This window comes from Hemitrygon akajei, chromosome 26 (genome assembly GCF_048418815.1).
Source record: "Hemitrygon akajei chromosome 26, sHemAka1.3, whole genome shotgun sequence".
Lineage (NCBI taxonomy): Eukaryota > Metazoa > Chordata > Chondrichthyes > Myliobatiformes > Dasyatidae > Hemitrygon > Hemitrygon akajei.
In genome coordinates, this window is record NC_133149.1 from 44,335,439 (window position 1) to 44,362,492 (window position 27,054).

The window sequence follows — 27,054 nt, forward strand, 5'->3', positions numbered from 1 at the left end:
CTCTCACCCTAAATCTATATTTTTAATTCCCTTTTCTGGGAAAAAAGGATGTCTGTATTCATGATTTTATACACCTCTATGAGATCACCCCTTCAGTGAATAAAGTCCCAACTTGCTCAACCTTTCTTCTTAACTCAGTCCCAGTCTCGTTAACAACCTCATGAATCTCCTCTGCACTCTTCCCAGTTTAATGGCATTTTTCCGATAGCAGGGTGACTAAAACTGAACACAATTCTCCAAGTGCTATCTTATCAAATGAATCATTGCTGAATCACAAACAAGAGAGAATCTGCAGATGCTGGAAATCCAAGCTACAAGTACAGTTGACCTTTGAATCAATTGACTCTACACTGTCTCTCACTTCAGGCAGAGTCAGGGATGGACAATAAATGCCAGTATCATCCACATTCAGTAAACCAGTGGTTTAAAGTGACCTTCACACTATTGGTCAAGGAACGTAGAATTATTGATGGGGAGTAGATCATTTGAAACATACTTGTGAGGATGGATTTACTTTTATTTGTCACAAACATTGAAACGTACAGTGGTGCTGTAAAGTATTACGTTAGCTGATATGCTACAGTACCAGAGTTAGGAAGAGGTCTACTATAGTCTGGTGCTGGAAAGAATTAAACTCCCTTTCCAATACAAGGTTCAACATCTGTGAAACTACCAATCTCTTTTTTGTGCAAGAACTTTGAATGGTTTCTGAGAATTGTGCTAACAATTTTTGAGTATCAGACCCATAACACAGACACACCCTTCCTACTTTCATTATGAACCAGAATCAAAGGACTGGAAATGCTGAAGGTATGTTGCAAACAACCAAGAAATGAAACAGACGTGCATGACAGATGTACCATTGGGGCAGTACGGTAGCATAGTGGTTAACGCAATGCTTTACAGCACCAGCTGTTAAGATCAGGCTTCGATTCCTGAACTGAGTTTGTACTTTCTCCCCATGACCACGTGGGTTTCCTCTGGGTGCTCCTGTTTCCTCCCACGTTCCTAACGTTTGGGTTAGTGAGTTGTGAGCATGCTATGCTGGCGGCAGAAGTGTGGGGACACTTGTAGGCTGTATAGCACAATACTCACAAATGTCATATTTCACTGTGTGTTTTGATGTGCATGCGACAAATAAAGCTAATTTTTTTTTAAAACATCATCTGGGTGGTTAGATCACTAGACCTGTATATAGAAGCTGTATTTGCAAAGCACCTTCATTGGAGAAAAAGATCTCAATGATAGTCACAATGGAATAATGATCATGAATTCATGCAGAATCAGAGGAAACTTGATTAAAAGTTTGGGTAAAGGCTAGAAATTCAAGGGGAGATGACACCATGGAAAGTGAAAGATAAACAACTTACAATGAAAAGCAGCAAAAAGAACAGTGTAACCATCCAACAATCATTTAATCACTGAAAGGTGGGCATTAGCACTATACATAATGCAGATATGTTCATCAAGTGAGAAGCAAACTCTTTTTCCTTCACGTTTTATTGAATATCTTTAGAACCACTAGCCCCTCTCCACACCTAGGTTGGGTGCCATTGGGGAAGTTCAGTGGCAGCACTCTGACACCTTACTAGCACTGAGAATTATACTGAGAGATCACTTTATCAGGTACCTCCTGGACCTAATAAAATGGTCACTGAGTGTATGTTCATGATCTTCTGCTGCTGTTGCCCATCCACTTCATGGTTTCGACGTGTTGTGCATTTACAGATGTTTTTCTGCACACCACTGTTGTAACATGTGGTTATTTGAGTTACTGTCACCTTCCTGTCAGCTTGAACCAGTCTGGCCATTCTCCTCTGACCTCTCTCATTAACAAGGCGCTTTTGCCCACAGAACTGCTGCTCACTGGATGCTTTTTGGGTTTTTCCACACCATTCTCTGTAAACTCTAGAGACTGTTGGGTGTGAAAATCCCAGGAGATCAGCAGTTTCTGAGATACTCAAATCACCCCATCCAGCACGAACAATCATTCCACGGTCAATGTCACTTGGATCACATTTCTTCCCCATTGTGATGCATGGGTTGAACAACAACTGAACCTCTTGACCATGTCTGCATGCTTTAATTCATCGAGTTGCTGCCACATGATTGGCTGATTAGATATCTGCATTAACGAGGAGTACAGGTGTACCTAATAAGGTGGCCACTGAGTGTACAAGTTTGTTTACGGGCAACCTGCTGCATATGGAAGGAGACGGAGGTGGTGCAAATGTGGCTGATACATCTTTTTAATTTGGGAACCTCACATGTCACTTCAACTTCCTGCTAGGTTTAATACCCACAGCCACCTGTAACTGCTAACTGAGATAGAGCTTCATGGTCAGCTTGCCGGGCTCTAGTGGAAGAGAAGGAGAGAAGTATGCTGATAAGAAGGAAGCAAGCTGAAATTGTACAGGAAAGTTCTGAGATACATGCATGGACAGGATAATGAGCAAGTGACTCAGTAGATTAAAAAAATCTCTCAAACTGCTGAAGAAACTCAGCAAGTCAGGCAGTATCTATGGAAGGGAATAATCAGTCAATTTTTCAGGTGGAGACCAGTCCTGATGAAAGGTTTCAGCCTGCAACATCAACTCTTTATTCTTTTCTATAGATGCTGCCTGACCTGCTGAGTTCCTCCAGCATTTTGTGTGTGTTGCTCTGGATTTCCAGCATTTGCAAATTCTCTTGTGTTAATGAATGAATAAACTGTTATGCAACAGGGATCTTTCATTATTTGCTACTGACCTTACTGGGTTTTTTTTCTGTTCCTCATTGGATCTAAAAGTCAGAGAGGGTAAAAACAAGCTCAGCAGATGAACAAACAACTGATCGCACCAGGGGTTCTGAGTTTATCAGGCTGCCATTCACCCCATTAGGTATGGCATGGTAACATCACAATTAACATAACACTTTACATCACTAGTATTCAGGGATCAATTTCCATCAGTGTTTAAGGAGCTTGTACATTCTCCCCATGATTACAGGGGTTTCCTCAAGGTGCTCCAGTTTCCTCCCACATTCCAAAGGTTAGTAAGTTCAAGCTTATAGCTACTCAACCATACACAAATACATAGCCAAACAAAACAGTGTGGCTCTGGGACCAAGGTACAAAACACAGTACATACGGTCACACACAGCACATAGAGTTACGATCCAGCGCATATAGTCACAAAATAATACCAGCACAAGTTCCTGAGTGGCATGGTCTGAAGATTGAAAGTGTGAGGTACATGTTTCTGTAAGACAGTGTAATGTTACTGACACGATCATAATAAAACAAGCAGTCTGATAGATATGTGAAACAGCAGCAATACAAGATGAAAAGTGACCAGTGCAGGATGTGAGTGTGTCTGTGACTTGGGAAGTGGAGCAGGGCATTTGGACAAGGGTGTACATGAGTAATGGATGGCAGCAGGGTTTAAATCTAACAGCTTGGTGGAAGCTATTGCCCAGCCTGACAGTTCTGGTTCTTATGCTGCAGTACCCTCTGCCTGATGGTAGAAGGTCAGAGGTTGTGGGAAGGATGGGAGGGGTCCTGGACAATGCTTGAGGCCCTGCGTGTGCCCTGAATGAAGGGGAGAGAGACCCCGATCATTTTTTTCATCGAGTTGTGGGTGTAGCGAGTCTCACCCTCAGACCTTGATGCATCTGCCTGTATGTTTTGATGCTTCAATGTATGTGTGTCCAATAAATCTTTATAAAATGCAGCTAGAAGTGCAGTTTGCTGCCAATAACTCTGTCAACACATGCCTGTCCAAGTGATCATCATACCCATGACAGCTTCACTCCACTCACACCAGCTGCCTGGGTCCACACTCTGTCAAATCCCATTTTCATAAGCTCCAATAAATCCTTTACAGGCCCCTTCCATGACCAAGTGTTCAATCATCACATCTCGAGCCCCAATTTCCTTCCAATTCTGGAAGATAGGAACACTTTGGGAACTTTATTCACATACAGAAAAGAAACACCAAGAGACTGCAGATGCAAAAACAAAATGGAGGAATTCAATGGGTCATGTAGAATCTGCAAAGGGAAATGAACAGTCCATGTTTCAGATCAAGACCTTTCATCTGGACTGAAAGATTAAGATTAGTTTTATCACATGGACATTAAAACACCGAAACATACACAAATGCATCATTTGTGACTATGACCAACACAGTTGAGGACACGCTTCTGGCGCCAACATAGCATGCCCACAACTCACTAGCCCTAACCTGTATGTGGGAGGAACCCCACACAGTCACACAGAGAACAAACAAGCTCCTTACAGACAGTGGCAGGAATTGAATCTGAATCTTCTGTTTGCTGTCACTGTAAAGCATTATACTAACCACTGTGCTATTGTGCTGCACCAAGATGGAGGGAAGATAACCAGTGTAAAGAGGTGAGTGGAAAGGGTGGAGTCAGCTTCCGGTTTCATAATTCACAGAAAGTTTCCACCCAGAAGGGTTGCATGAGACTTAAGTACAGTCCAGGTGAAGGGTCTTGACCTGAAGTATTGATTACCCATTTTCCCCCACAGATGCTGCCTGACCAGTATTTTGCTTTTCATCCACTTGTGAGCTGCTGTTACCAGGGCCTGTAGCTAGTCACCTGGTGTCTGGTTACACCCAAAGCTCATTCTACAGATCAGTGAGGAGACAATTTTCAAACTACTGAAACCTTTTGGCTGTTCTCTGGTGTTTTAATATTTAACCACGGTGTGAATCAAAGATGTGAACCCACATAATATAGGAACTCCACCCTTAAAAGCAGGATATCATAAAATGATTAGAGATTAGATTTTACAAGATGGCAGGCAGCTCACCATCCCCCACACCACTGCCATGACCTGCATGTATTTTGCAGATGCAGGTTGCCAAGCAACAGAATGCACAGCTGACAGCATAGCGCTGTACACGGTATCGATGAAGCATCCCTTAACAACACAGTCACAGAGTGCTGTCACACTGAAATTATTCCCGAGCTCTTCTGTAAAATGCTTTTGCTCTGTTACTCTAATGCATCGATCAGTGTTGATGATCACACCTCTTAAGAAATATTCATTCCGTGAGAAGTCATGACATTGTACCATTGTAAAGTGGATCAAGGAGCCAGGCAGCAGGTTTAGCAGGATAGAACGTTGAACACTACAGCACAGTACAGGCCCTTCAGCACATGACGTTGTGCTGATTTTCAACCTACTCCGAGATCAATCTAATCCTTCCCTTCCATAAAGCCCTCCACTTTTCTCTCATCCATGTGCCTATCTCTTAATCTCTTAAATGTCCATCATGCTGCCTGTGCTGTCAACACAGGAACCACGTTCTACGCACCCACCACTCTGTGTAAATGCTTTCTTTTGACATTACAGAAAATCCAAGTTAATTTTCCCCCCAAGAAATTATGCCTCATCACCAATTCTTAAAAGTTATAGAATTCCTTGATTTAATTGCCAGCAGACCCTAGGCCAACCCCAATGTGTCATTAAACATAAACAAAGGTAACTTTAACAAAAGACTAAGGTACATTAGTTGTATATTTAACATTTAGATTTGGTTCACTGTTCAGAAAGACCATTGCAATCACACCAATCCATTCTCTTCATGGGCCAAAGAATAAAAAAATTCCATTTGTTGCAAGAAATTGCCACATTTTGGCTGTTTATTGGAATTTGTTTATTATTGTGATATGTACCAAGATACAGTGAAAAGCTTCTCTTGCATACTTTTCTTACAGGCCAAATCATTACACAGTGCATTGAGGTACAACAAGGTAAAACAATAACTGAATGTGGAATAGAATGTAAGCCACATTGCAGGTAGACAGTAAGGTGCAAAATCATAATGAGGCAGATTGTGAGGTCAACTGTCCATCTTGTTATATGAGAGAACCATTCAGTTGTCTTATAACAGTAGCGTAGAAGGTGTCCTTGCATCTGGTGGTGCATGCTTTCAGGCTCTCATATATATTTTTGTATTATGGCAGTGAGTTTCTGTGACTGAACATGATACTGCTTTTCTGAGAGTTACAACTTCCAGCAGTTTGTGTATTGACATGTTTTCTGACAGCACAATCAATTGTCAATCAGTAGGTGGCTTAACCTCTGATCCTAACAATGTCAAACACATTCGGCATTGTATTAGCAAGAGTGGGAAAACTTGACAAAAATTTTTTTTTAATATTTATTTCAAATTATCATAATTGTAAACACATGGTGGCTAATTTTATCTGTCCCTGACCTGAATGTGTTCTACCTCAATGCACTGTGATGCAATATCACTTCAGAGAGAAGAGTCAAGTACATCACTATAGGTTAGGAGTTACATACAGATAATATCAGTGTAGTATTGCCAACTTCCTTCCCCAAGGACACCATTTTTAAGCCAATCCAATAATTTTGTGATGCCTACTCTTTATATTTTATTATAAATTATGAGGGGTATAAATAGGTTACATGCAAGCAGGTTTTCTCCCCCCACTGAGGTTGGGTGAAACTAGAACAAGAAGTCATAAGTTAAGGGTGAAAGGTGAAATACTGAAGGGGAAATTCTTTAATTCAGAGGGTGGTGTGAGTGTGAAACAAGTTTCCAGCAGAAATGGATGTCAGTCTCTGTGTATAGTTTTTCATTGATTCCATTGTATTTCTTTGTTCTATTATGAATGCCTGCAAGAAAACGAATCTCAGGGCAGCATCTGGTGACAAATATGTTCTTCGATAATAAATTTACTTTGAACATTGAGGTATCAATCCCGTATGCTAACAGAGTCAATTTTGTAATCATCCCCTGAAAGTTATCCTCACACCCAAGAGCAAGTTATTATCCATAGGGAGGATCAGTTTGACACAGCCACCACCTCTAACACTGAGTGAGACTGCCCAGAATGCCAAAACCAACCCAATATATTGACCTTCCCATCACCAATTAGCTAGACCCAGAACACATGCACACTTCCAACTCAAATATACTTTATTTTATTTGTGCACAATGAAAACAGCATGGCTCCTGTCACCCACACTGTTTTGAACTCTGGACAGATTAATGCCATTTTTATACAGAATTGTCTAGCAGTTATGACTATTTGGTAAACTATGTATGTTCAAAGGGAGGTTATGCTCATCAAAGACCTTGCTTGGCTGGGCTCTCTGCATTCTGTCTGCAATCTATCCTTACCTGGCAATTATGTTAACCCTTGTGTTATTGCAACTTCCACAACATGATCCAAAGTGGCTCAATGCCAGGACCTGTGGACTAACAAACCAGGACCTGGCGTGTAGGCTCTGGTCAAATACACTCCCAATGTTTACTGCCCCTCGTTGAATCATATTTCCATAAAACAACCCAGTGTCTTTACTGGAAGACATCGCCACACATTGAAAGTGAGAGTCTGTAACACTTGTATAGCAAGCGTTAAAGCAGATTTCACCAATTAGATCATTAAATGAATATTCATCGCTGTTAACATTCCACTTTAATTTTCTTGCACAAAATTCACACACCTGAAGTAAGTTTTATTTTTAAATGTAGCAGCGGAAATGAAGCTGCATTCTAAGTGACCCAAATTGCAATACCCAAAAGAACTGCATCATTTACACAGCTTCATTAATGAACCAGTTCGTATGCTTAGTTAAACATATTGTGTAACAGAGGAGCAGGAGCAGACTGTTCAGTTCCTCAAGATGGCTCAGCCCTTCAATTAGATCCAAGCTGATCTATGACTATTTACCAGCCCTTAAAGTTTACCAAAGTTTCAGAAGACCCTTGATAAATCCCTCTCCATGGGGGTGTATTTTTACCGTGTAAGAAGTTGTTTCCATAATTCACTCCTGTCCAGTCTTGCTCAAATTCTAAACACAAGAGCTTAGAAATGCTTGAAAAAGCATTCGGCAAATGCTTGAAAAAGGCTTAGCACTATCAATAAGTCAAAGACCTATAAGAACAAACTAGACAAACGTGGTACATTCTGCAGATTCTGAGAAAGCAGGGCACACACAGATAATGTTGAAGGAACTCAGCAGCTCAGGTAGCATCCATAGAGGGGATGTTTCAGGCTGAAGTCTCTTCATTGGGATTCCTCTCCAGATGCTCCCCAACTTACTGAGTTCCTCCAGCATTGTGTGTGTGTGCTACTCTAGTTCTTTTCTAGGCCCTGCTGAGCTGCTCCACCAATCACCTTGTCAAGTCACGATCATTTCAAACACCAATCAAGTTATCCATACAACCTTCTAAAGGGATTGCCAGCTTAGATTATGCTACATTTGATCACAGCTTAACCATTTCAAAGTATATTATCAATATCTATACAGTATACAACCCTCAGGTTCGTCTTCCCACAGGCAGTCACGAAACAAAGAAACATCATAGAACCCGTTTAAAGAAAGCCCCATACAACAAAGACCATCAAAAACACAGAGTGTGAAAAAAAGGAATCGCACAAAGTACAAAAAGTAAGCGAATAATACACAGAACATTAAACATCGAACTGCAGAGTCCCCAAAAGTGAGTCCACAGCAAGAAGCCACCGAGGCAATCGAACCTTGCAGTGTGGGACCCAAGATTCCTGCATCCACTGTAGACCGGTCAAATGCAGGCTGACAGCGCTAAATACCCCTTGTTTTCCACTCTCCTCCTTGTTGATTTTAATCTTGATCAACGCATTAAGCTCAAATTTATTTTTGTGAATCTCTTTAATCTCTCTAAAAATGGCTCGAACTGGTGCCCAACACACCTGACCAACAATTTCTATTTATATAGCATACCCCCCCCCCCCGGTAGAAGGATGTTCCTTTAGAACAGAGGAAAAGAATTTCCTTAACCATTGGATGGTGAATCTGTGGAATTCATTACCAGAAATGGCTGTGGAGGCCAAGACATTGGGTATACTCAAAAATTATGGGGAGAAGGCAGGAGAATTCGGTTGGGAAGGATAATAAATCAGTCATGATGGAATGGCAGAGCAGACTCAATGGGCCAAGTGGTCTAATTCTGCTCCTGTGTCTTATGGTCTTGTGATCCTTGGCATCAAAGTCGACCTACTGTACCACAAAGAAGCATTTCCTAATAAAATTGCCATCAAGCAATGTAGGAAAATATTAGGGTAAATGAAAAATAGTTAGATATATTTAAAGTGGAAGTTGATAGGTTCTTGAGTAGTCGGGGAATTAAAGGTTATGCAGAGAAGGCAGAGGAATAGGGTTGAAAGGGAAAATAAATCAGCCATGATTGAAAAGTAGTGCAGGCTCAATGGGCTGAATGGCCTAATACTAATGTCTTATAATCCTTGGTATAAAGGTTAATTCATTTTATCTCAAAGAAGCGTTTCCCAGTGTCAAGGAGAGATGACAAACATCTGGTCAATGAAACAGTTGTTCAGAACCATCATGGGGGGGGGGGGGGGGGGGGAGAGGAGCATTTTAGAGGTGAAATAGCAAACCTTAGCCCTTGATAACTGAAAGGAGATCTGCTAATGGTGACTCAAATGGTCAAAATCCATTTTCCTTTCTCTTTCACAGTGATAACTTCCTGATAATCTGCATGTCCTGTGGCATTACTGACTGAAATTATTGAAGTGACAGGATGTAAACATAATACTTGGCTCTTTGGAATTATTGACAGGGAGTCCACTGGGGAGGCCAAAGCTCAATGTCTTCAAATCCATAAGTCCACTGGAGGTGGAGGCTGAAGGCAGAAGACAACCAGTTTTAGAATTGGAGGACTGTGTATATGAGTGGGTGGGAGAGTGGGAGGGAGGAAAGGGGCTTGTTATGTTGTTGTTGTTTTGTTGCTTGTTGTGTTATGCGTTGTTCTGCCAAACATCGTGGGTTTGGCATACTGGCACCAGAATATGCGATGTCACTTGTGGGCTGCTCCCAACTCATCCTTAGGTTGCATTGGTTGTTAACACAAATGACATATTACACTGTATGCATGACAAATAAAAAGAATCTGAAATCAGAAATGTTAGCTTTATGCACCATGATCTTTCACTGATATCACCAACAGCAACATTTAAGAGTGTTACTTCATTACCAACATCTCCTTCCCCTCAACCTGCGAAATAATGCATCAAAGGTATGAGTACTAGTTCCTTTTCCAGTGCCTATTGCAGAGTATGTGTAGGCCAAGAAGCAATTGAGGACAGGAACCTCATTTTAACTCCAGAAAATAATGCAACAGTAACGTTAAATTCCCCAGGTTATGCTATAACCAAGATTATTTATTCCAGTTCATTTAAGGGCAGTTCTGCAATGCTGATCCTCACAATAACAAAAAGCTTCCAACTTTCATAATTATTCATCCATCAGTCTGGATGTGATTCAAATAAATACAGAGCAGAACTCCAATTGACTGACTCATTCAGCTTGATATTATTTTTTTAAGTCAAGCAGCCAGGATAAACTTGAACCTACTCTAGATATCCAATGATAAAAACAAGCCTCACAATTCTCCAGAAGTAGGGCCAATGGAGAAGTTTCCCTGCATGAACCCAGATTCAGGAACCAATGAAGGTGATCCCGAAGAAATCAGGAGATGTGGGCCATAAACAAGCAGAATTACTTGAGACTTTCTCCATAGTATACTCAACAGCACATCCAGGATATACAATAGTGTACAGAATGTACACTCAGTGACCACTTTATTAGGTACAGTTGCTTGTTTTTGCAAATATCCAATCATGTGGCAGCAACTCAATGCATAAAACTTATGCTATAACCAAGATTATTTATTTCAGTTCATTTAAGGGCAGTTCTGCAGTGCCATGGTCAAGAGGTTCTGTTGTTCAGACCAAACATCAGAATGGGGAAGAAATGTGATCTAAATGACTTTGACCATGGAATGATGGTTGGTGCCAGACAGGGTGGTTTGACTATCTCAGAAACTGCTTATCTCTTGGGATTTTCATGCACAACAGTCTCTAGAGTTTAGAGAATGGTGTGAAAAACAAAAAAAAAATCCAATGTGCAGCAATTCTGTAGGCAAAAACACAATGTTAATGAGAGAGGTCAGTGGAGAATGGCCAGACTGGTTCAAGCTGACAGGAAGGTGACAATAACTCAAGTAACCACGTGTTACAACAGTGGTGTGCAGAAGAGCATCTTTGAACACACATGTCAAACCTTGAAGTGGATGGGCTACAGCAGCAGAAGACCACGATCGTTCTCCCAGTGGCCACTTTATTCAATACAGGATGTAGCCAGTGAGTGTGCATCATGCATGGGGAGTCCCTTTTACTTGCAGGAAAAGCGCAGTACTTATGAAAACCTTTCCAATATGAGCTGGAATCAGGCTCATTCTCATTTTTAGAAATAGGTTGCTATGGACTAGGGTCATGCCAGTCACTGATTTCTAAAATGGTAATTTTGATTATCCAAAGGCATAGGAAGACCGCTAATGTTCAGAAGAACACATTACCAGCTGAGCCATTACCAACACCAAGTACATATAAGGTGCGGCTGAATTTTACTGGCTTGGAAGGTATAACATTCCAGTCTCTGCTAAAGTGGTCAAAATAGTCCAGTGCTTTATAGGCCTAAAAGCCGATTTTAATGTTTTTTATACCGAATATTTCTGCCCATGATAGCTTAAAGCTAATGAATAAAAGCTGTAATTCCTGGCTATCTGATGCATTCATAAACTTGAACTTGATATAACCCACAAGTAGTACCATTATATAATCATGTCTCACAATATTTCACTAATAGCACATGCTGACTACAATTCCCGCTGCCTCAGGAATCCAGGACATATTATCAACCACTCAAGACCACATTCCAAAGATGTACGAGTTAGGGTTAGTGAGTTGTGAGCAAGTTCCATTGGCAGCAGATGTGTGGTGACGCTGTGGGCTGACCACAGCACAGTCCTTGCTGATTTGATTTAATACCAATGACCTACCCAAGACATTCTCCATTCCCCCCTCTCCCAGCAGAATGATGATACGAAAGATTGGAAACACACACCACCGGGCTTAAGGACAGCTTCTATCCCGCTGGCATGACATTCTTGAACAGGCTTCCATCTCTCAAACTAACTTCAGAGTCAGGTTTATTATCACAAATGTACATTGTCAAATTTGTTTTCTGTGAACAGTATAGTGCAATATGTAAATAAGTTAAAATAATTATAAAAAAATAAGGGCAAACAGAGAGCAAAATTATAAGGTAGCATTCATGGATCATTCAAGGACAAGTGGCCCTTGCACCTTATTTGTCTACCTGCACTGCACTCTCTCTGTAACTAACACTAGATTCTGCATTCTGCTATGGTTCTTCCCTCAGCACTACAACAATGTATGGAATGATCTGTCTGGATGGCACGTTTTTCACTGTATCTGGGTACATGTGGCAATAATGTTACATCAGCAACAGGCATCTCCTCAGGCTGGATACTGTAGATTCCATCCATACCCCAGTGTATTAGTAAAGAAGTGGAATTTGTCAGTCTACCAAGAGTGGGGCGCCACAGTAGCATAGCAATTAGCATAACGTTTTACGGTACCAGCAACCCAGATTCAATTCCCGCTGCTGTCTGTAAGGAGTTGGTATGTTCTCCCTGTGATTGTGTGGGTTTCCTCTGGGTGCTCCGTTTTTTCCCATATTCCAAAGACGCACAGGTTAGTGGGTTAACAGATGGTGTGGGGTATTTGGGTGTAAGAGCCTGTTTTTGCACTGTATCCTAAATAAATAAGATGATAGCCTTGGTGAAAGATTAAGGAAAAAACTGAAGATGATCTTGTGATATGGGGAGTGACGATGAGGAAGAAATCTGAATTGTTGAGTCTATGGAATGGTTCCCTTCTGTCCTGAATTTAAATCTAATGTTTCGATGTATTTAAAATTGGAAACTGGGATAATGATCGTGTTTCTTTTTCCAGAAATGCTTGCAGACCTGCTGAATGTTTCCAGAATTTTCTGTGTTGGTTATAAACATATGCATGTTTGAACATTGGATCACCATTCGCCGCATACATTCATCAGTCTCGAAACCAGTGAACCCTCTCTTCTCAGGAATGTCCAACGCTCCATTTGATAATGGTGCGCCAAACAGTAAGTTTACTGGTTTAAAATAAAATGCCCAACATTCTCCACATTCAAAAAATGACACAGAGATCCGCGTTCGACATGTACACGAAACCCAGCAAAACTACAGGGGAGACGGTGCACAATATAGGAACCCAGCAGAGACGCCCGGGTGAGCTGCTACCGGCTCCGGCAGCGGCACCGTGGTGGAAGGAGGAAGCTGGTGTTGATAAAACCGAAGAGAGATTGGAGTAAATAGAATAAGGTAACCTACCCCAATGCGACAAGCCTGGTCGTTCAGCGCCCTGATCCATGCCTTCTGCCAATTGTCTCTGAAGGACTTGAAGGAGGAGAGGGACCTGAGCAGATGCCGGAGCCCCGAGGTGGAGCCGCTATCTTCCCGGGAGCAGCCCAACTGCAGGAGTGAGCTCCAGAGTCCCAGAGCGGCAGGAGGCCGGTGCCGAAGAGCGGCCGGGCCAGAACGCCGTAAAATCCCGAAGGAATACTGCACTAGCCAAGTCAACACTGTCACTATGGAGGCCGCGAACAGCAGCAAGAGAATCAACCAGCCGGCGTCCTGGAAAGTAGCAGAGGTGCCGCCGAGTAGACCAAAGGCCAGAGCCATAGTCAACAGACACAGAGCGAAGAATCTTCAGTCGGAGCCCGAGATGTGGCAAACGAATCCAACTTGCAAATAACTCTGGCGCATTGGATAGAGTGTATCCTTGCCCGAGGAACACACACACACGCAGACCTCCCTGGGATCCGCGATGTCTACATTACATGTATTGCAACATTGATACTGCGATATGGGTTGTTTCAGGTCGATACACTGTGATCTTGCAATGCTCGCAGTTGCACACCTTCTCAGATCCATGTAGGTGTCGGAAGACCCCTCAGCCACCCATGGTTTGAAACTGAAATTGATGGGAGTGTCAATTTGAGGCAGGTGACTTCATCCGCAGGAATCTTCTCCCTTCTGTAGATAGTCGGTCAAAGGCCGGAACGCGCAGCGACAGGGAAGTGGAGGCGCCACCGGCGCTCGGTTGCTTTGCAGCCCGGAACCGAACAGAACAAAACTGTAGCCCAGCATTCAGAGCGCAGGCGGAGGCAGAGACAGCAGCTCCGGCGGCGCTCGCACTGCGCAGGGGCGGCCGCTGAGGTGGGTGGGAGGAGAGACAGGTAACTGGAGGGGTATTGTGGGGAAGGGGGGTACGGGGGCGGGGGGAAGGGGGTGGAGGGGAGTAGGGAGGGACGGTAGAGTTGGTTGGGTAGAGGCTAGAGTGGGGGGTTGGGGGGACGGGGAGTGGGGGGCGGGGGGGGATAGGGTGGCTGGGTAGAGGCTAGAGTGGGGGGTGTGGGGGCAGGGGGATAGGGTGGGTGGGTAGAGGATTGGTTGGGTAGAGGCTAGAGTGGGGAGGAGAGGAGTGAGGGGGAAGGGGGAGTGGGGGGAGGAGAGGGGTGTGGGGTAGTGGGAAAGGGGGTTGGGGTTGTGTGGGTAGAGGGGCGGGAGGGTGGGTGGGAGTGGGGGGAGGAAGGGAGAGGGAGCAAAAGGGCAGGAGGGGCGAGCAAAGGGAGAGAGAGAATTGAGGGTTATGAGGGGAGAGAGGGGAGTGGGTGGGGGAGAAAATTGAGGGTTATGTGGGGGAGTGGAGGGAGGAGGGGTTGGAGAGAAGGGAAGGTGAGGGGGTAGTTTGGTGAGGGAGGATGGGAGAGGTGGACAAAGGGGAGGAGTGGGGTGGGGACTTGAGGATGGGTAGCAATAAGGGGAGCCTGCAATCCTTCTCCCAGAGATGCTGCTCAAGCCCAAGTTTTCCTTTTGCAGAAGACCAGGGTGCCTTGTAAAGCTGATCTGACCACGGACTCATCTTCACCTACCTGCTTTTTTCCCCATAACCCATAATTCCCCTACTATGCAACCATCTATCCAACCTTGTCTTAAATATGTTTACTGAGGTAGCCTCCACTGCTTCATTGGGCAGAGAATTCCAGTTTCACCACCTTCTGGGAAAAGCAACCCTCTTCATTCCAACTTAAATCTACTCCTCTGAATCTTGAGGTTACGTCCCCTACTTCTATTTTCACCTACCAGTGGAAACAACTTTCCTGCCTCTACCTTATCTATCCCTTTCATAATTTTATATGTGTTTAATAAGATCCCCTCTCATTCTTCTAAATTCCAGCAAGTACAGTCCCAAGCGACTTAATCTCTCCTCATCGTCTAACCCCTTTATCTCTGGAATCAACCTGGTGAATCTCCTCTGCACTGCCTCTAAAGCCAGTATTTCCTTCCTCAAGTATGGAGACCAGAACTGCACTCAGTACTTCAGGTGCAGTCTCACCAGTACCCTGTTCAGTTGCAGCATAACCTCCCTGCTCTTGAATTCAATCTCTCTAGCAATGCACCTGCAAACCAAACTTTTGTGATTCATGCACAAGCACACCCAAGTCCCTCTGAACAGCAGCATGCTGCAATCTTTTACCATTTAAATAATAATCTGATCTCCCATTTTTTTAAACCAACATTGTACTCCATTTGCCAGACCCTTGCCCACTCACTTAATCTATCTATATCCTATATCTCTCTGCAGACTCTCCATATTCTCTGTACAATTTGCTTTTCCACTCAGTTTAGTGCCATCAGCAAACTTAGATACACTACACATGGTCCCCTCCTCCAGATCGTTAATATATATTCATTGAAGCCGGTGATGCTCCAATTTTCTACATGAACAAATTGGTTGAGTTGGTAAGGTGATATATTGCACCTGTGAAAAGTTAATGCAGTAATTACAAAAGGGACAAGTACTTTTACACCCTTAAATTTGGTTTTTAATGTTTAGTAAATTGTTGACAGATTTTGGATTTTTTCTTTTGATTTGATGTGATCCACAATGATTTGTAGATTAGCTCAAAAATCCTATTTCAATACATTTAAATTTTCAAAATGAGACAGTAAAATATGAAAATGGGTGTGGGGGCTGAGTACTCCTTCAAAGCACTGTAGGAGCAGAATTTGGCCATTCAGCCCATTGAGTCTACTACATCATTCAATTTTGGCTGATTTCTTTTGCACATTGGTTGTTAATCTTTATAAATTATCTTTATAAACTAACGGAGATGGGAGTAGACTCTCACATGGTGGATTGGATAGTGGACTACTTGACAGATAGACCTCAGTATGTGCGGTTGGGAGACTGTAGGTCTGACACGGTGGTCAGCAGCACAGGAGCGCCGCAGGGAACCGTACTCTCTCCGGTCCTGTTCACCCTGTACACATCAGACTTCCAATATAACTCGGAGTCCTGCCATGTGCAGAAGTTCGCTGATGACACGGCCATAGTGGGGTGTGTCAGGAATGGACAGGAGGAGTATAGGAAACTGATACAGGACTTTGTGATATGGTGCAACTCAAACTACCTGCGTCTCAATATCACCAAGACCAAGGAGATGGTGGTGGACTTTAGGAGATCTAGGCCTCATATGGAGCCAGTGATCATTAATGGAGAATGTGTGGAGCAGGTTAAGACCTACAAGTATCTGGGAGTACAGTTAGACGAGAAGCTAGACTGGACTGCCAACACAGATGCCTTGTGCAGGAAGGCACAGAGTCGACTGTACTTCCTTAGAAGGTTGGCGTCATTCAATGTCTGTAGTGAGATGCTGAAGATGTTCTATAGGTCAGTTGTGGAGAGCGCCCTCTTCTTTGTGGTGGCGTGTTGGGGAGGCAGCATTAAGAAGAGGGACGCCTCACGTCTTAATAAGCTGGTAAGGAAGGCGGGCTCTGTCGTGGGCAAAGTACTGGAGAGTTTAACATCGGTAGCTGAGCGAAGGGCGCTGAGTAGGCTACGGTCAATTATGGAAAACTCTGAACATCCTCTACATAGCACCATCCAGAGACAGAGAAGCAGTTTCAGCGACAGGTTACTATCGATGCAATGCTCCTCAGACAGGATGAAGAGGTCAATACTCCCCAATGCCATTAGGCTTTACAATTCTACCGCCAGGACTTAAGAACTTTTTAAAAGCTATTATTAATGCTTTTTGAGATAGTGATTTAGATGCATATCATATTTTTTACTGAGTTAAGTATTGTATGTAATTAGTTTTGCTACAACAAGTGTATGGGACATTGGAAAAAAGTTGAATTTCCCCATGGGGATGAATAAAGTATCTATCTATCTATCTATAAATAGTAATGGATTTTATTTTATTTCTTTGTATTTCCTGCAAATGGCTGCAAGAGGATGAATCTCAGGGTAGTATATGGTGACATACATGTACTTTGATAATAAATTTACTTTGACTTTAAAATTCTGCTTCAAATTTATGTAGAAAGCTATGTGTGTTTTGATTATTATTATGTGTTCTATATCTTCTTTGCTTTTGCACTGCATCAGATCTGGAGTAACAATTATTTTGTTCTCCTTTACACTTCTGTGCAGGAAATAACAATCTTGAATACATCCTATGACAGCGCATCCACAGCCATCTTTGGCAATAAATTCCAGATTCACCACCCTCTGGCTGAAGAAATTTCTCCTCATTTCAGTTCTTAAAGGGATGTCCCTCTATTCTGAGGCTGTGCCCTTGTATCCTGCCAGGTCAAGTGTTGCTCCTGATTTCAACATCTGCAGTCTCTTGCATTTCCAGCAATGATTAAGAATACAGCTAGACTTTACTGCACTGACAGAATTAAGCATTTTAAAAAATCATTACATGTATACAACAACACTAGAAATTCTCCAGATGTTGAAGATTCAGAAGCAACACACAAAATATTGGAGGAATTCAGCAGATCAGGCAGCATCTATAGAAGGCAATAAACTGTTGATGTTCCGGGCCAAGACCCTTCATCAGGACTAGAAAGGAAGGGAAAAGATGCCAGGACAAGAAGGTGGGAGAGGAGGAGGACGACAAGCTGGCAGATGGATCAGGTGAGGGAGAAGCTGGGTGGGTGGGGATGGAATGAAGTAAGAAGCTGGGAGGTGATAGGGGGAGGAGATAAAGGGCTGAAGAAGGAATCTGATAGGAGGAGAGTGGACGATGGGGAGATGATGGGCTGGTGAAAAGGGGTAAGAGGGGAGCCAGAATAGGGAATGGAAGATGAGAGAAGAGCGGAAGGACAAAAGACCAAAAGCAGTTCTTTTGGATGCCAGAAAATCATTGTTATACCATGGAGCGTACATTGCAGAACAGAACCAAGATTTTTAAGAAGCATGATTTATCCACAGAGACTGATTAAATTTTATTAAGTTTTACATCAGGTTGTTGCTAAGTTGCTCTGGTCTCAGGAGTGACATTTACTGTTTTGTCTGTTGTAACAGTGATGCCTGAGGAGCTGAGGTGGAACTGCCATCTGTTCAGTCCATCTCCATTAACATTGCCCTTCTATCTTCTTCCCTGTCAGGTACAAAGACCTTTCACTGACTCAGATGCCAGCTTTCCACTCATCTTGTTCATCTATCAGCTTGGCCATTGAAAGTCAAAGGACTAAACTGCAGAGGGGATCACAAATTAACCCAATGGTGCATAATTTTTTACCTGGTGAACAAGGTCCTCTGAAGCACTTCAGCCTGTTGTGATTAATTTCCAATGAATTCTGTGCAGTTGCAGCTGGTATGCCAGGTAAATGCCTTGCATATAGCAAGATCCCATAAACCAAGTGATTATCTTGCAGGTATTAACTGAAAAGGGATATTGGCCAATAAACTAGGTGTTTCCCCATTCTGTCACCCATGAACCACTAGATGAATCTTAGCTTAGTATATTAAATACTGACTTAAAAAAAATAACAATTCACACAAATTTCTCTAACTATCCAGCAGGTCAGGCAGCACCTGTGGAGAGAGAAACAGAGTTAACGTTTCAGATTGATGAATTTTCATTAGAACCAGATGCCTCTTTGCTTTCTGTTCTCCTGGGCTTCAGTTAGCAATCTGTAAAACACACAAACTCTCTCTTTCTTCAATTAATGTCTTGACCCTAATCATTCAAACAAATTCAATCTAAAATCCCAAATTTCACCTTTTGATTCAGCCATGATTACAGATATCTCCAAGATAGACTGTCTCTCTCAAATCTATATTACAGTCATAGTATTATACAGCATGGAAATAGGCTCTTTGACCCAACTTCCCCATAGCAAACAAGTTGTCTAAGTAAGATGTTACCATTTATCCATGTTTGGCCTATATCCCTCTTAAGCATACCTATCTTGGTATTACTTAAATGTCTCTTCCTGCACCACCCTCTGAGACAATGCGTTCCAATCTCCAACAACCATCTGGGTGTGGAAACAAAAACCTCCATTCCTTGCATATTAATGTATAATATAAAAGAGTGGTTATCTGAAAAAACCACAATAATTGTTCTATGGCTTTATACAAAATGAATAGCAATGACTTTAAGCTTAGTATTGACAATATGGCAAAAACCTACAAGAAAAAAAAACTGGATAAAGATGAGATTCTGCAGATGCTGGAAATCCGAATTCCTTTTACACACAGACACACACACACACACCTACCTACCTACCTACGTCTATGGAGGGAAATGAACAGTCACTGTTTCAGGCCGAGACCCTTCATCAGAACTGGAAAGAAAAGGGTAAGAGGCCAAAATTAGAAGGTAGGTGGGGGCTAGGAATACAAGCTGCCAGGTGATAGGTGAAAACAGCTGAAGAGAAAGAGAAGAGGGGGTATGAAGTAAGAAGCTGAGGTGCTATGTGGAAGAGGTAAAAGAGCTGAAGGAGGAACATGATAGGAAAGGAGAGTGGACCATGGGAGACAGGGAAGGAGGAGGGGCATCAGGGGAAGGTGGTAGACAGGTAAGAGGGGAGCCAGAATGGGGAATGGAAAAAAAAAGTAATTACTGGAAGTTAGAGAAATTGATGTTTATGCTATCAGGCTGGAGGCTATCCAGACAGTATATGAGGCATTGCTCCTCTCATTGTTATCATAGACAAGGCCATGAACCAACATGTCACAATGGGAATTGGAAGTAGAATTGAAATGGGTGGTCACTGGGAAATCCTGCCTTTTGAGGCAGACGGAGTGAAAATGCTAAACAAAGTTGTGTGAGGAGATGTGAAGTGAGTCTTAATCACTGGCATTATCTTTACTGGACCATGGATGGCAGAGAGATATTCTAAATATCATATTCATATTTCTTTATTGACGTAGGTCCTCATCAATCTCCTGTACCCCTCCCCCCTCGCTACAGGGCAATTCTGTGCTACCATTCCCTTGTTCTCCCACTTTCCCATCAATGCCTCACATTTTCTATCATTCACCTATACATCAGAAGCAATTAACCTACCAATCCAAAGTTCTTTAGGATGCACACGGGAAACCCACGAGGTCACAGGGAGAATGTGTAAACTCAATACAGACATCACCAGAGATCACAATTGGACTCAACTTACTGTAACTGTGAGGGAGCACTCTATAAACTGCAGCACCTAGTTTAATAGAGGATTGTACTATTTAAAAAAGTCATTAAGTACATTAAAAAGGAATATTATTTCTTCTATATGGAAAATAGTGATAATAGAGCACCATTCAGTTAATGCAGTCACTAATCAAGCTATCATAGAACACAGAAACAGGCCCTTCAGTCCAACTGACCCATGCATGAATATAGCCCACATCAAACTAAACCTTTCCTACCCATGAGCCTGTCCAAGTGCCCTTGAAATGTTATTAATGTACATGCCTCAAACACTTCTGGCAGCTTATTCCACATATCAACAACCCTCTGGGAGAAAAAGTTGCCCCTCAGCTTTCTATTAAACCTCACGCCTCACTCCTTAAACCTGTGCCATCAAGTTCTTGATTCCCCAACCCAGGGAAGAAAAGACTGTGTATACAACCTGTCTATACCCCTCTTGGTGTTTTGCATAGACAGAGCATGGACACAAAGGCCAGAGTGGAGATTAGAATGGGTGTGGAAGAAATCTGGTAAACATTCAGAGCAGAAATGGGAAGAAAATATGAAGAACAAGCAAGAGAAATTGGATAAGTTATGTCCTTGCCTATTGATCTGCTTCCTCAGTTCTATACAGAGGTGGTGGTGAAACTTTCCATCTCAACTTCTTCAGTTAACTATAAACTCAAGAGATTCTGCAGATGCTGGAAATCCAGCATAACACATACAAAATGCTGGAGGAACTCAGCAGATGAGGAATAAACAGTTGACATTTCAGGCAGAAACCTTTCATTAGTGTTACCTACTGTCATTGCAAGCCAAGCAGCCATCCATGCCTTAGCAAAGCCACTCTGGTTGGAATATGCTCTCTGGGACCAACTATTTACTAGCTCTCTTATCTGTGATGGATTTTTGTTGAACATACTGAGCATTAAGTACAGATCCATTGTTCACCCTATGGGCCAATGTCAGCACCTGAGGCCAACTTGAAGCCAGTTCCTTAGAAAGCTCAGGCTAACTCTGGGGCACATTCCTCATGCACTCTCTTGCTGTGCATCTTGTCAAACATGAATCAACATCCAAAAATTAACCTCCTTACTTAGTAACACACACTAAATGCTGGAGGAACTCAGGAGGTCAGGCAGCATCTATGGAGAGGAATAAACAGTTGATGTTTCAGGCTGAGATCCTTTATCAGGACGGGAAAGGAAGGGGGAAGAAGCTGGAATAAGGTGGTGTGGACAGAAAGAATTACAAGCTGACAGGTGATAGGCAAGTCAAGCATAACGTTCACTCATATTTTTGCACTGTTCATAAGTTCTGACAACAGTTGATCCACTGAATCTTTGCCAGCTCCCCATCAGTCACATTTTCCCAATTATTTTCCCTGCACCCCTATTCTGACCCATAAACTCATCAAGTCCCCCACTCGCCTTGCTGTCACCAATCTACACTTGGCATAATTTATAGTGGTCAGTTTATTTTTATCTTATTTAGATATACAGAGCAGAACAGGTCCTTGCTGCCGCAGCAACCTACCTACTTAACCCTAGCCTAATCACAGGACAATTTACAATGACCAATTAACCTCCTAACCAGTACGTCTTTGTACTGTGGGAGGAAACTGGAGCACCCAAAGGAAACCTATGTGCTCACAGGAAGACGTACAAACTTCTTTCAGAAGACGTCGGAATTGAACTCCGAACTGTGACACTCAAGCTGTAGTAGCGTCACAGTAACTACCATGCTACCATGGCACCCTCTATAAAATCTTCTGAACGTGATGAAACTCGGGCAGTCATGGAGAGTATGAAACTCCACACAGACCTGAGATTAGTTTTGAAGGTGGGTTCCTGGTAGTTGTGAGTTAGCAACAATAACTATTGCACCATAGAAAAGTGTTTAGCACAATTGCCATTTGTTAAGACGGAGTCAAATTATCCTGGATACAGAACCAACCTGGGACAGCTGAATGGCATCATTCCCACACCACCAGGATCAGGAACTGCAACTATTGTGTTGGCACAGTAAGTGTGACAACACTTGCGTCTGCCCCAAGCACATCCTTCTCAGACTGTGTTGGTCATTGATGCAAATGACACATTTCACTATTAAGTTTTAATGTTTTGATGTACATATGAGAAATAAAACTAATTTTTAAAAGATTTTTTGCACTAATTTCTTGCTTTGTAAAGTCAATTTTCCTTAACACTCTTGTATAATTAATCTTCTGTGTGCTGTCTGAATCAATGTGTTTGTAATGCTGAAAGCAATTTTTTTTCATTGTACATGCACCTTGCTGTAGTTGCACTGTGTATATGACAATAAACTCTACTTGATTTGTATGCTTTGACTTACCAATAAACAATATGAACTTACTGGAATAGGATAACAATAGCAGTTAACATAGACAGCTGGTGGTGTGGTGGCATCAGCACTGGACTTCGAGGCAGATGGTCCTGAGTTCAAACCCAGCCCGGTCCCAACCTGGGCAGCAGCAGTATCCGCGTGGAAGAAAGGCCTGGCTTTTCTGTACTTCTGTATCTTGCCATGAAAACCCTATGGTCACAAAGAGTTGGACTTGACTAAATGACTGAACAATAAATCACACAAAATGCTGGTGGAACACAGCAGACCAGGCATCATCTATAGGAAGAAGCACTGTCGATGTTTCGGGCCGAGACCCTTCGTCAGGACTACCTGAAAGAAAAGATAGTAAGAGATTTATGGGGACCTTTCCTAAATTACTTTTCCAATTTATAAAGTTTAACAGTGCACAGACTTTTATGTATATTTTTATCTTCTCTTCTTAAGTGAATTTTTTTTTCTAATTATCCATTGTCATCCATCAGCTTTTTTCTTTGGTAGTTGGTAGGGGGTTGACTTTTTTATATATAAAAAAAATTCTTTTATGATGTATGACCTATCTTTAAATTTTTGATTACAGAGTGGTATACCTTTATGTGTTATGCTATAACATTTTGATCAATTTTATTACAATATATGAATGTACACAAGTTATGTTGAGATGTATCTATGTGTTGCACTCTGTAAATCTTTTTTTTTCTGGAAATAAAAATATTGTAAAAAGAAAAAGTAAGAGATTTGAAAGTAGGAGGGGGAGGGGAAATTCCGAAATGATAGAAGACAGGAGGGGGTGGGGTGAAGCTAAGAGCTGGAAAGGTGATTGGCAAAAGGGATACAGAGCTGGAGAAGGGAAAGGATCATGGAAAGCAGGATCTCCCAGTGGCCACACATTTTAATTCAATGTCCCATTCCCATTCTGATATGTCTGTACATGGCCTCCTCTACTGTCAAGATGAAGCCACACTCAGGTTGGAGGAACACGTTATATTCCGTCTGGGTAGCCTCCAACCTGATGGCATGAACATTGATTTCTCCAACTTCTGTTAATGCCCCTCCTCCCCTTCTTACCCCATCCCTTATTTGTTTATTCCCCCTTTTTTCTCTCTCTGCCCCTTTCACAATCATTTTTTGCCTGTTCTCCATCTCCCTCTGGTGCTCCCCTCTCCCTTTCTTTCTCCCTAGGCCTCCCATCCTTTCCCTTCTCCAGCTCTGTATCCCTTTTGCCAATCAACTTTCCAGCTCTTAGCTTCACCCCTCGCCCTCCTGTCTTCTCCTATTATTTCGGATCTCCCCCTCCTACTTTCAAATCTCTTACTATCTTTTCTTTCAGTTAGTCCTGACGAAGGGTCATGGCCCGAAACGTCAACTGTACTTCTTCCTATAGATGCTGCCTGGCCTGCTGCGTTCCACCAGCATTTTGTGTGTGTTGCTTGAATTTCCAGCATCTGCAGATTTCCTCGTGTGAACAATAAATCAGTTAACACGTGCTGTTAATGCTCTCCTTTTTGCCTTAGCAACTTAAATTTTCAGTTGAAGATAAAAACAGCCCTTGAAGACTGAAGTGGAAAGTTTTATTTTTTCACCATTAGATCTCTGCACCAACAACAATGCACAATTTTCACTTTCATTCCATTTGTTTAAAGAATTATTTTATAAGCTTTCAAAATACACATGAAGACTCCTGATTAATCCCATTGGTGAGTGGCAACAGAGGATGTGTGGCAGTTTAGTTCTATCATATTGAAACCAAAAGATGATGCATCTTTTTAGAACATCAAACAGTTGAGGCCCTTTGGCCCATGATGCCCAGTCAACATTTTAACCCACTCTAAGATCAATTTAACATTTCCCTCCCACAACCTATCATCAACATGCCTACCTAAGAGTTAAATGTCCCCTTCTCTGCCTCCAACATCCTGCCTGGCAGTACATTCCACACACCAACCACCCTGTGTAAAGAACATTCCTCCAATCACCATAAAATTGTGCCCCCTCATATTAGCCATTTCCGTCCCAGGAAAAATCTGACTTATCCACTGTATCTATTCCTCTATAATCTTGTACACCTCTATCAAGTCACCTCTCATCACCCTTCACTGCAAAGAAAAAAATCCCTAGCATTTTAGTGATTATTTCCATACCCAGTATTGCCAAATGAGAATACCAACAAAAAAAAGTCCCCAGACAGAACCAAAATAAAAATTTAAATACTTAAATGCTACATAATCCTTCCTGATAGAAACTTTCTGTGGACAGAGAAACAGGAAGGTCACATCACCCCTTCCCTTTACCTCCTTATACCAGCTCTCTCTCCTCTATCAATTAAGTCCAGATAAAGGATCTCAACCTGACATCCCAACATCCACTTTCCTTCACAAATGCTGCCCAGTGTGCTCAGTTACTCCAGCAGTTTCTTTTTTGAAACAGAAACTTCACCTGCTTCTCTTATCTGATCTGTTCCTTGAGGACATCATGGTGCATTATTACTAATGTTGCTCTTCTCCTCTCAGTCAAGGCCTGAAGGTCAACCCATGGTTTATGAGTCCTAGGGTCGATACCCAGAGGACAGCAAAGCTGAAGGTTGATGTACTGAGCTTGTTGAGTCTGAGGTAGAAAGCACAAAAGATTTAAGACCAAAGTCAGCAAGTCCGGCCCAGAGACTGGAGGTTGAAGGTCTGAAGTTCAAGTCTGGGCCAGGGACTGGAGGGTGGAGAACAGATGTCTGCAAATTTGAGAGTCCATGGCCAAGGACTGGAGGCCAAGAGGCAGCCTGTCTTGGGGGTGGAGGAGTGTGTGTGCACACACGTAGAGGTGGGAGCTTGTTTTGCTGTTATCTTGTTTTGTTCTGTTGTGTTGTTTTGTTGAACACCGCACATCCTTGGTAGTGTTGATTGTAAATGTAAATGATACATTTCACTGCATGTTACATGTACATGTGATAAATAAATCATCTTTAAAGAACAAGAACTGTGCTGAACAGTCAAAGAGATTCAATCAATCATTTGGCTGTTGCCTCTGAGGTTAAAGGACATTTTCTAACCCACTGCACCATCTACAGGGCAAAATAATTTTGATTCTTATGGTACATTTTGTTTGAAAATGCGTAATAGCTCTTTTGTCATTAGTTATAGAAATAAGAAGCCTCCTTACTATCAAGTCAATGCCTCAAAAAGATGGCATCCATTATCAAGGACCTCAATCACCCATGACTCATTACTACTATCAGAGAGCAAGTACAGGAGCCTGAAGACACACACTCAACATTTTAGGAACAGTTTCTTCCTCTCTGCCATTAGATTTCTGAACAGACAATGAACCCATGAACATTACCTCACAATTTTTGTTCCCTTTTTGCACAACTTAGTGATTTTTAAAAATATTTCTTATTGTAATTTTTGGTAATTTTATGTATTGCACAGCACTGCTGCCACAAAGCAACACATTTTATCAGACTTCACAGCTTCACCTCATCAGCATTTGGGATGAAGAAGAACCCAAAAAAGGGGTGATTAAAGTGAAATTCTCTTTAAAAGAATATCACAATTTGGGCAAAATAGGCTTGAGCTAAATTTGTTAATATCAGTTTTATTATTAAGAATGGCAAAACAAGGATGCTACTCTTGGGAAGTTAAATACATGGAAAAGTGTATGTTGGTCAACATTGAAGATTAAAGTTGGATGACTGGAGGCCCAGAGGCCTGTAAGGGCATCAAAAGTTACAGGGAGAAAGCAGGATACTGGGGCCTGTAATGTGCTGTAACCTACTCAAGAAACTGCCTAGAATTTCCCTACCGCATAGCCCTCTATTTTTCTAAGCTCCACATACCCATCCAGGAGTCTCTTAAAAGACCATATTGTATCCGCCTCTACCACTGTCATTGGCAGTGCATTCCACACACCCACCACTCTCTGTGTGAAAAACTCACCCCTGACATCCCCTCAGTACCCATTCCCAAGCACCTTAAAACTATGACCCCTCGTGTTAACCATCTCAGCCCTGGGAAAAAGCCTCTGGCTATCCACACAATTAATGCCTCTCATCATCTAATACACCTGGAAATCCAGAGCAACGTAACCTGATGAAGAGTCCAAAACATCGACTGTCTATTTATTTGCATAGATGCTGCCTGATCTGTTGAGTTCCTTCAGCATTTTGTGCATTGCTCAATCTGCTTAAATTATTTTTGTTCCCCAATTCCTGATCAACCTCCACTATGATCAACTTCCATTTACCCTAACAGAACCCTTCA

At 42.3% G+C, this 27,054-nt stretch overlaps 2 protein-coding genes across 14 annotated transcripts in view; both read right to left on the reverse strand.

Annotated features, from left to right (window-relative positions):
* c2cd2l (c2cd2 like) overlaps positions 1–14,156 on the reverse strand; it is a 136,166-nt gene extending 122,010 nt beyond the window's left edge. For 2 of the 3 annotated variants that reach the window (XM_073030073.1, XM_073030071.1), the window contains exon 1: positions 13,284–14,155. In XM_073030073.1, coding sequence (XP_072886174.1) covers positions 13,284–13,634 — 351 coding nt within the window. In that variant the 5' untranslated portion in view covers positions 13,635–14,155. Of the gene's footprint in view, positions 1–13,283 lie in introns of all 3 variants that reach the window. The other variant, XM_073030072.1, reaches the window with a different exon arrangement.
* A 4,076-nt stretch (positions 14,157–18,232) lies between these two features.
* The window catches only part of hinfp (histone H4 transcription factor), a 56,389-nt gene continuing 47,567 nt past the window's right edge, over positions 18,233–27,054 (reverse strand). For 9 of the 11 annotated variants that reach the window (XM_073030082.1, XM_073030081.1, XM_073030080.1 and 6 more), the window contains one exon: positions 18,233–22,996. In XM_073030082.1, the coding sequence (XP_072886183.1) occupies positions 22,869–22,996 (128 nt within the window). In that variant the 3' untranslated portion in view covers positions 18,233–22,868. The other 2 variants (XR_012096389.1, XM_073030083.1) reach the window with 2 other exon arrangements.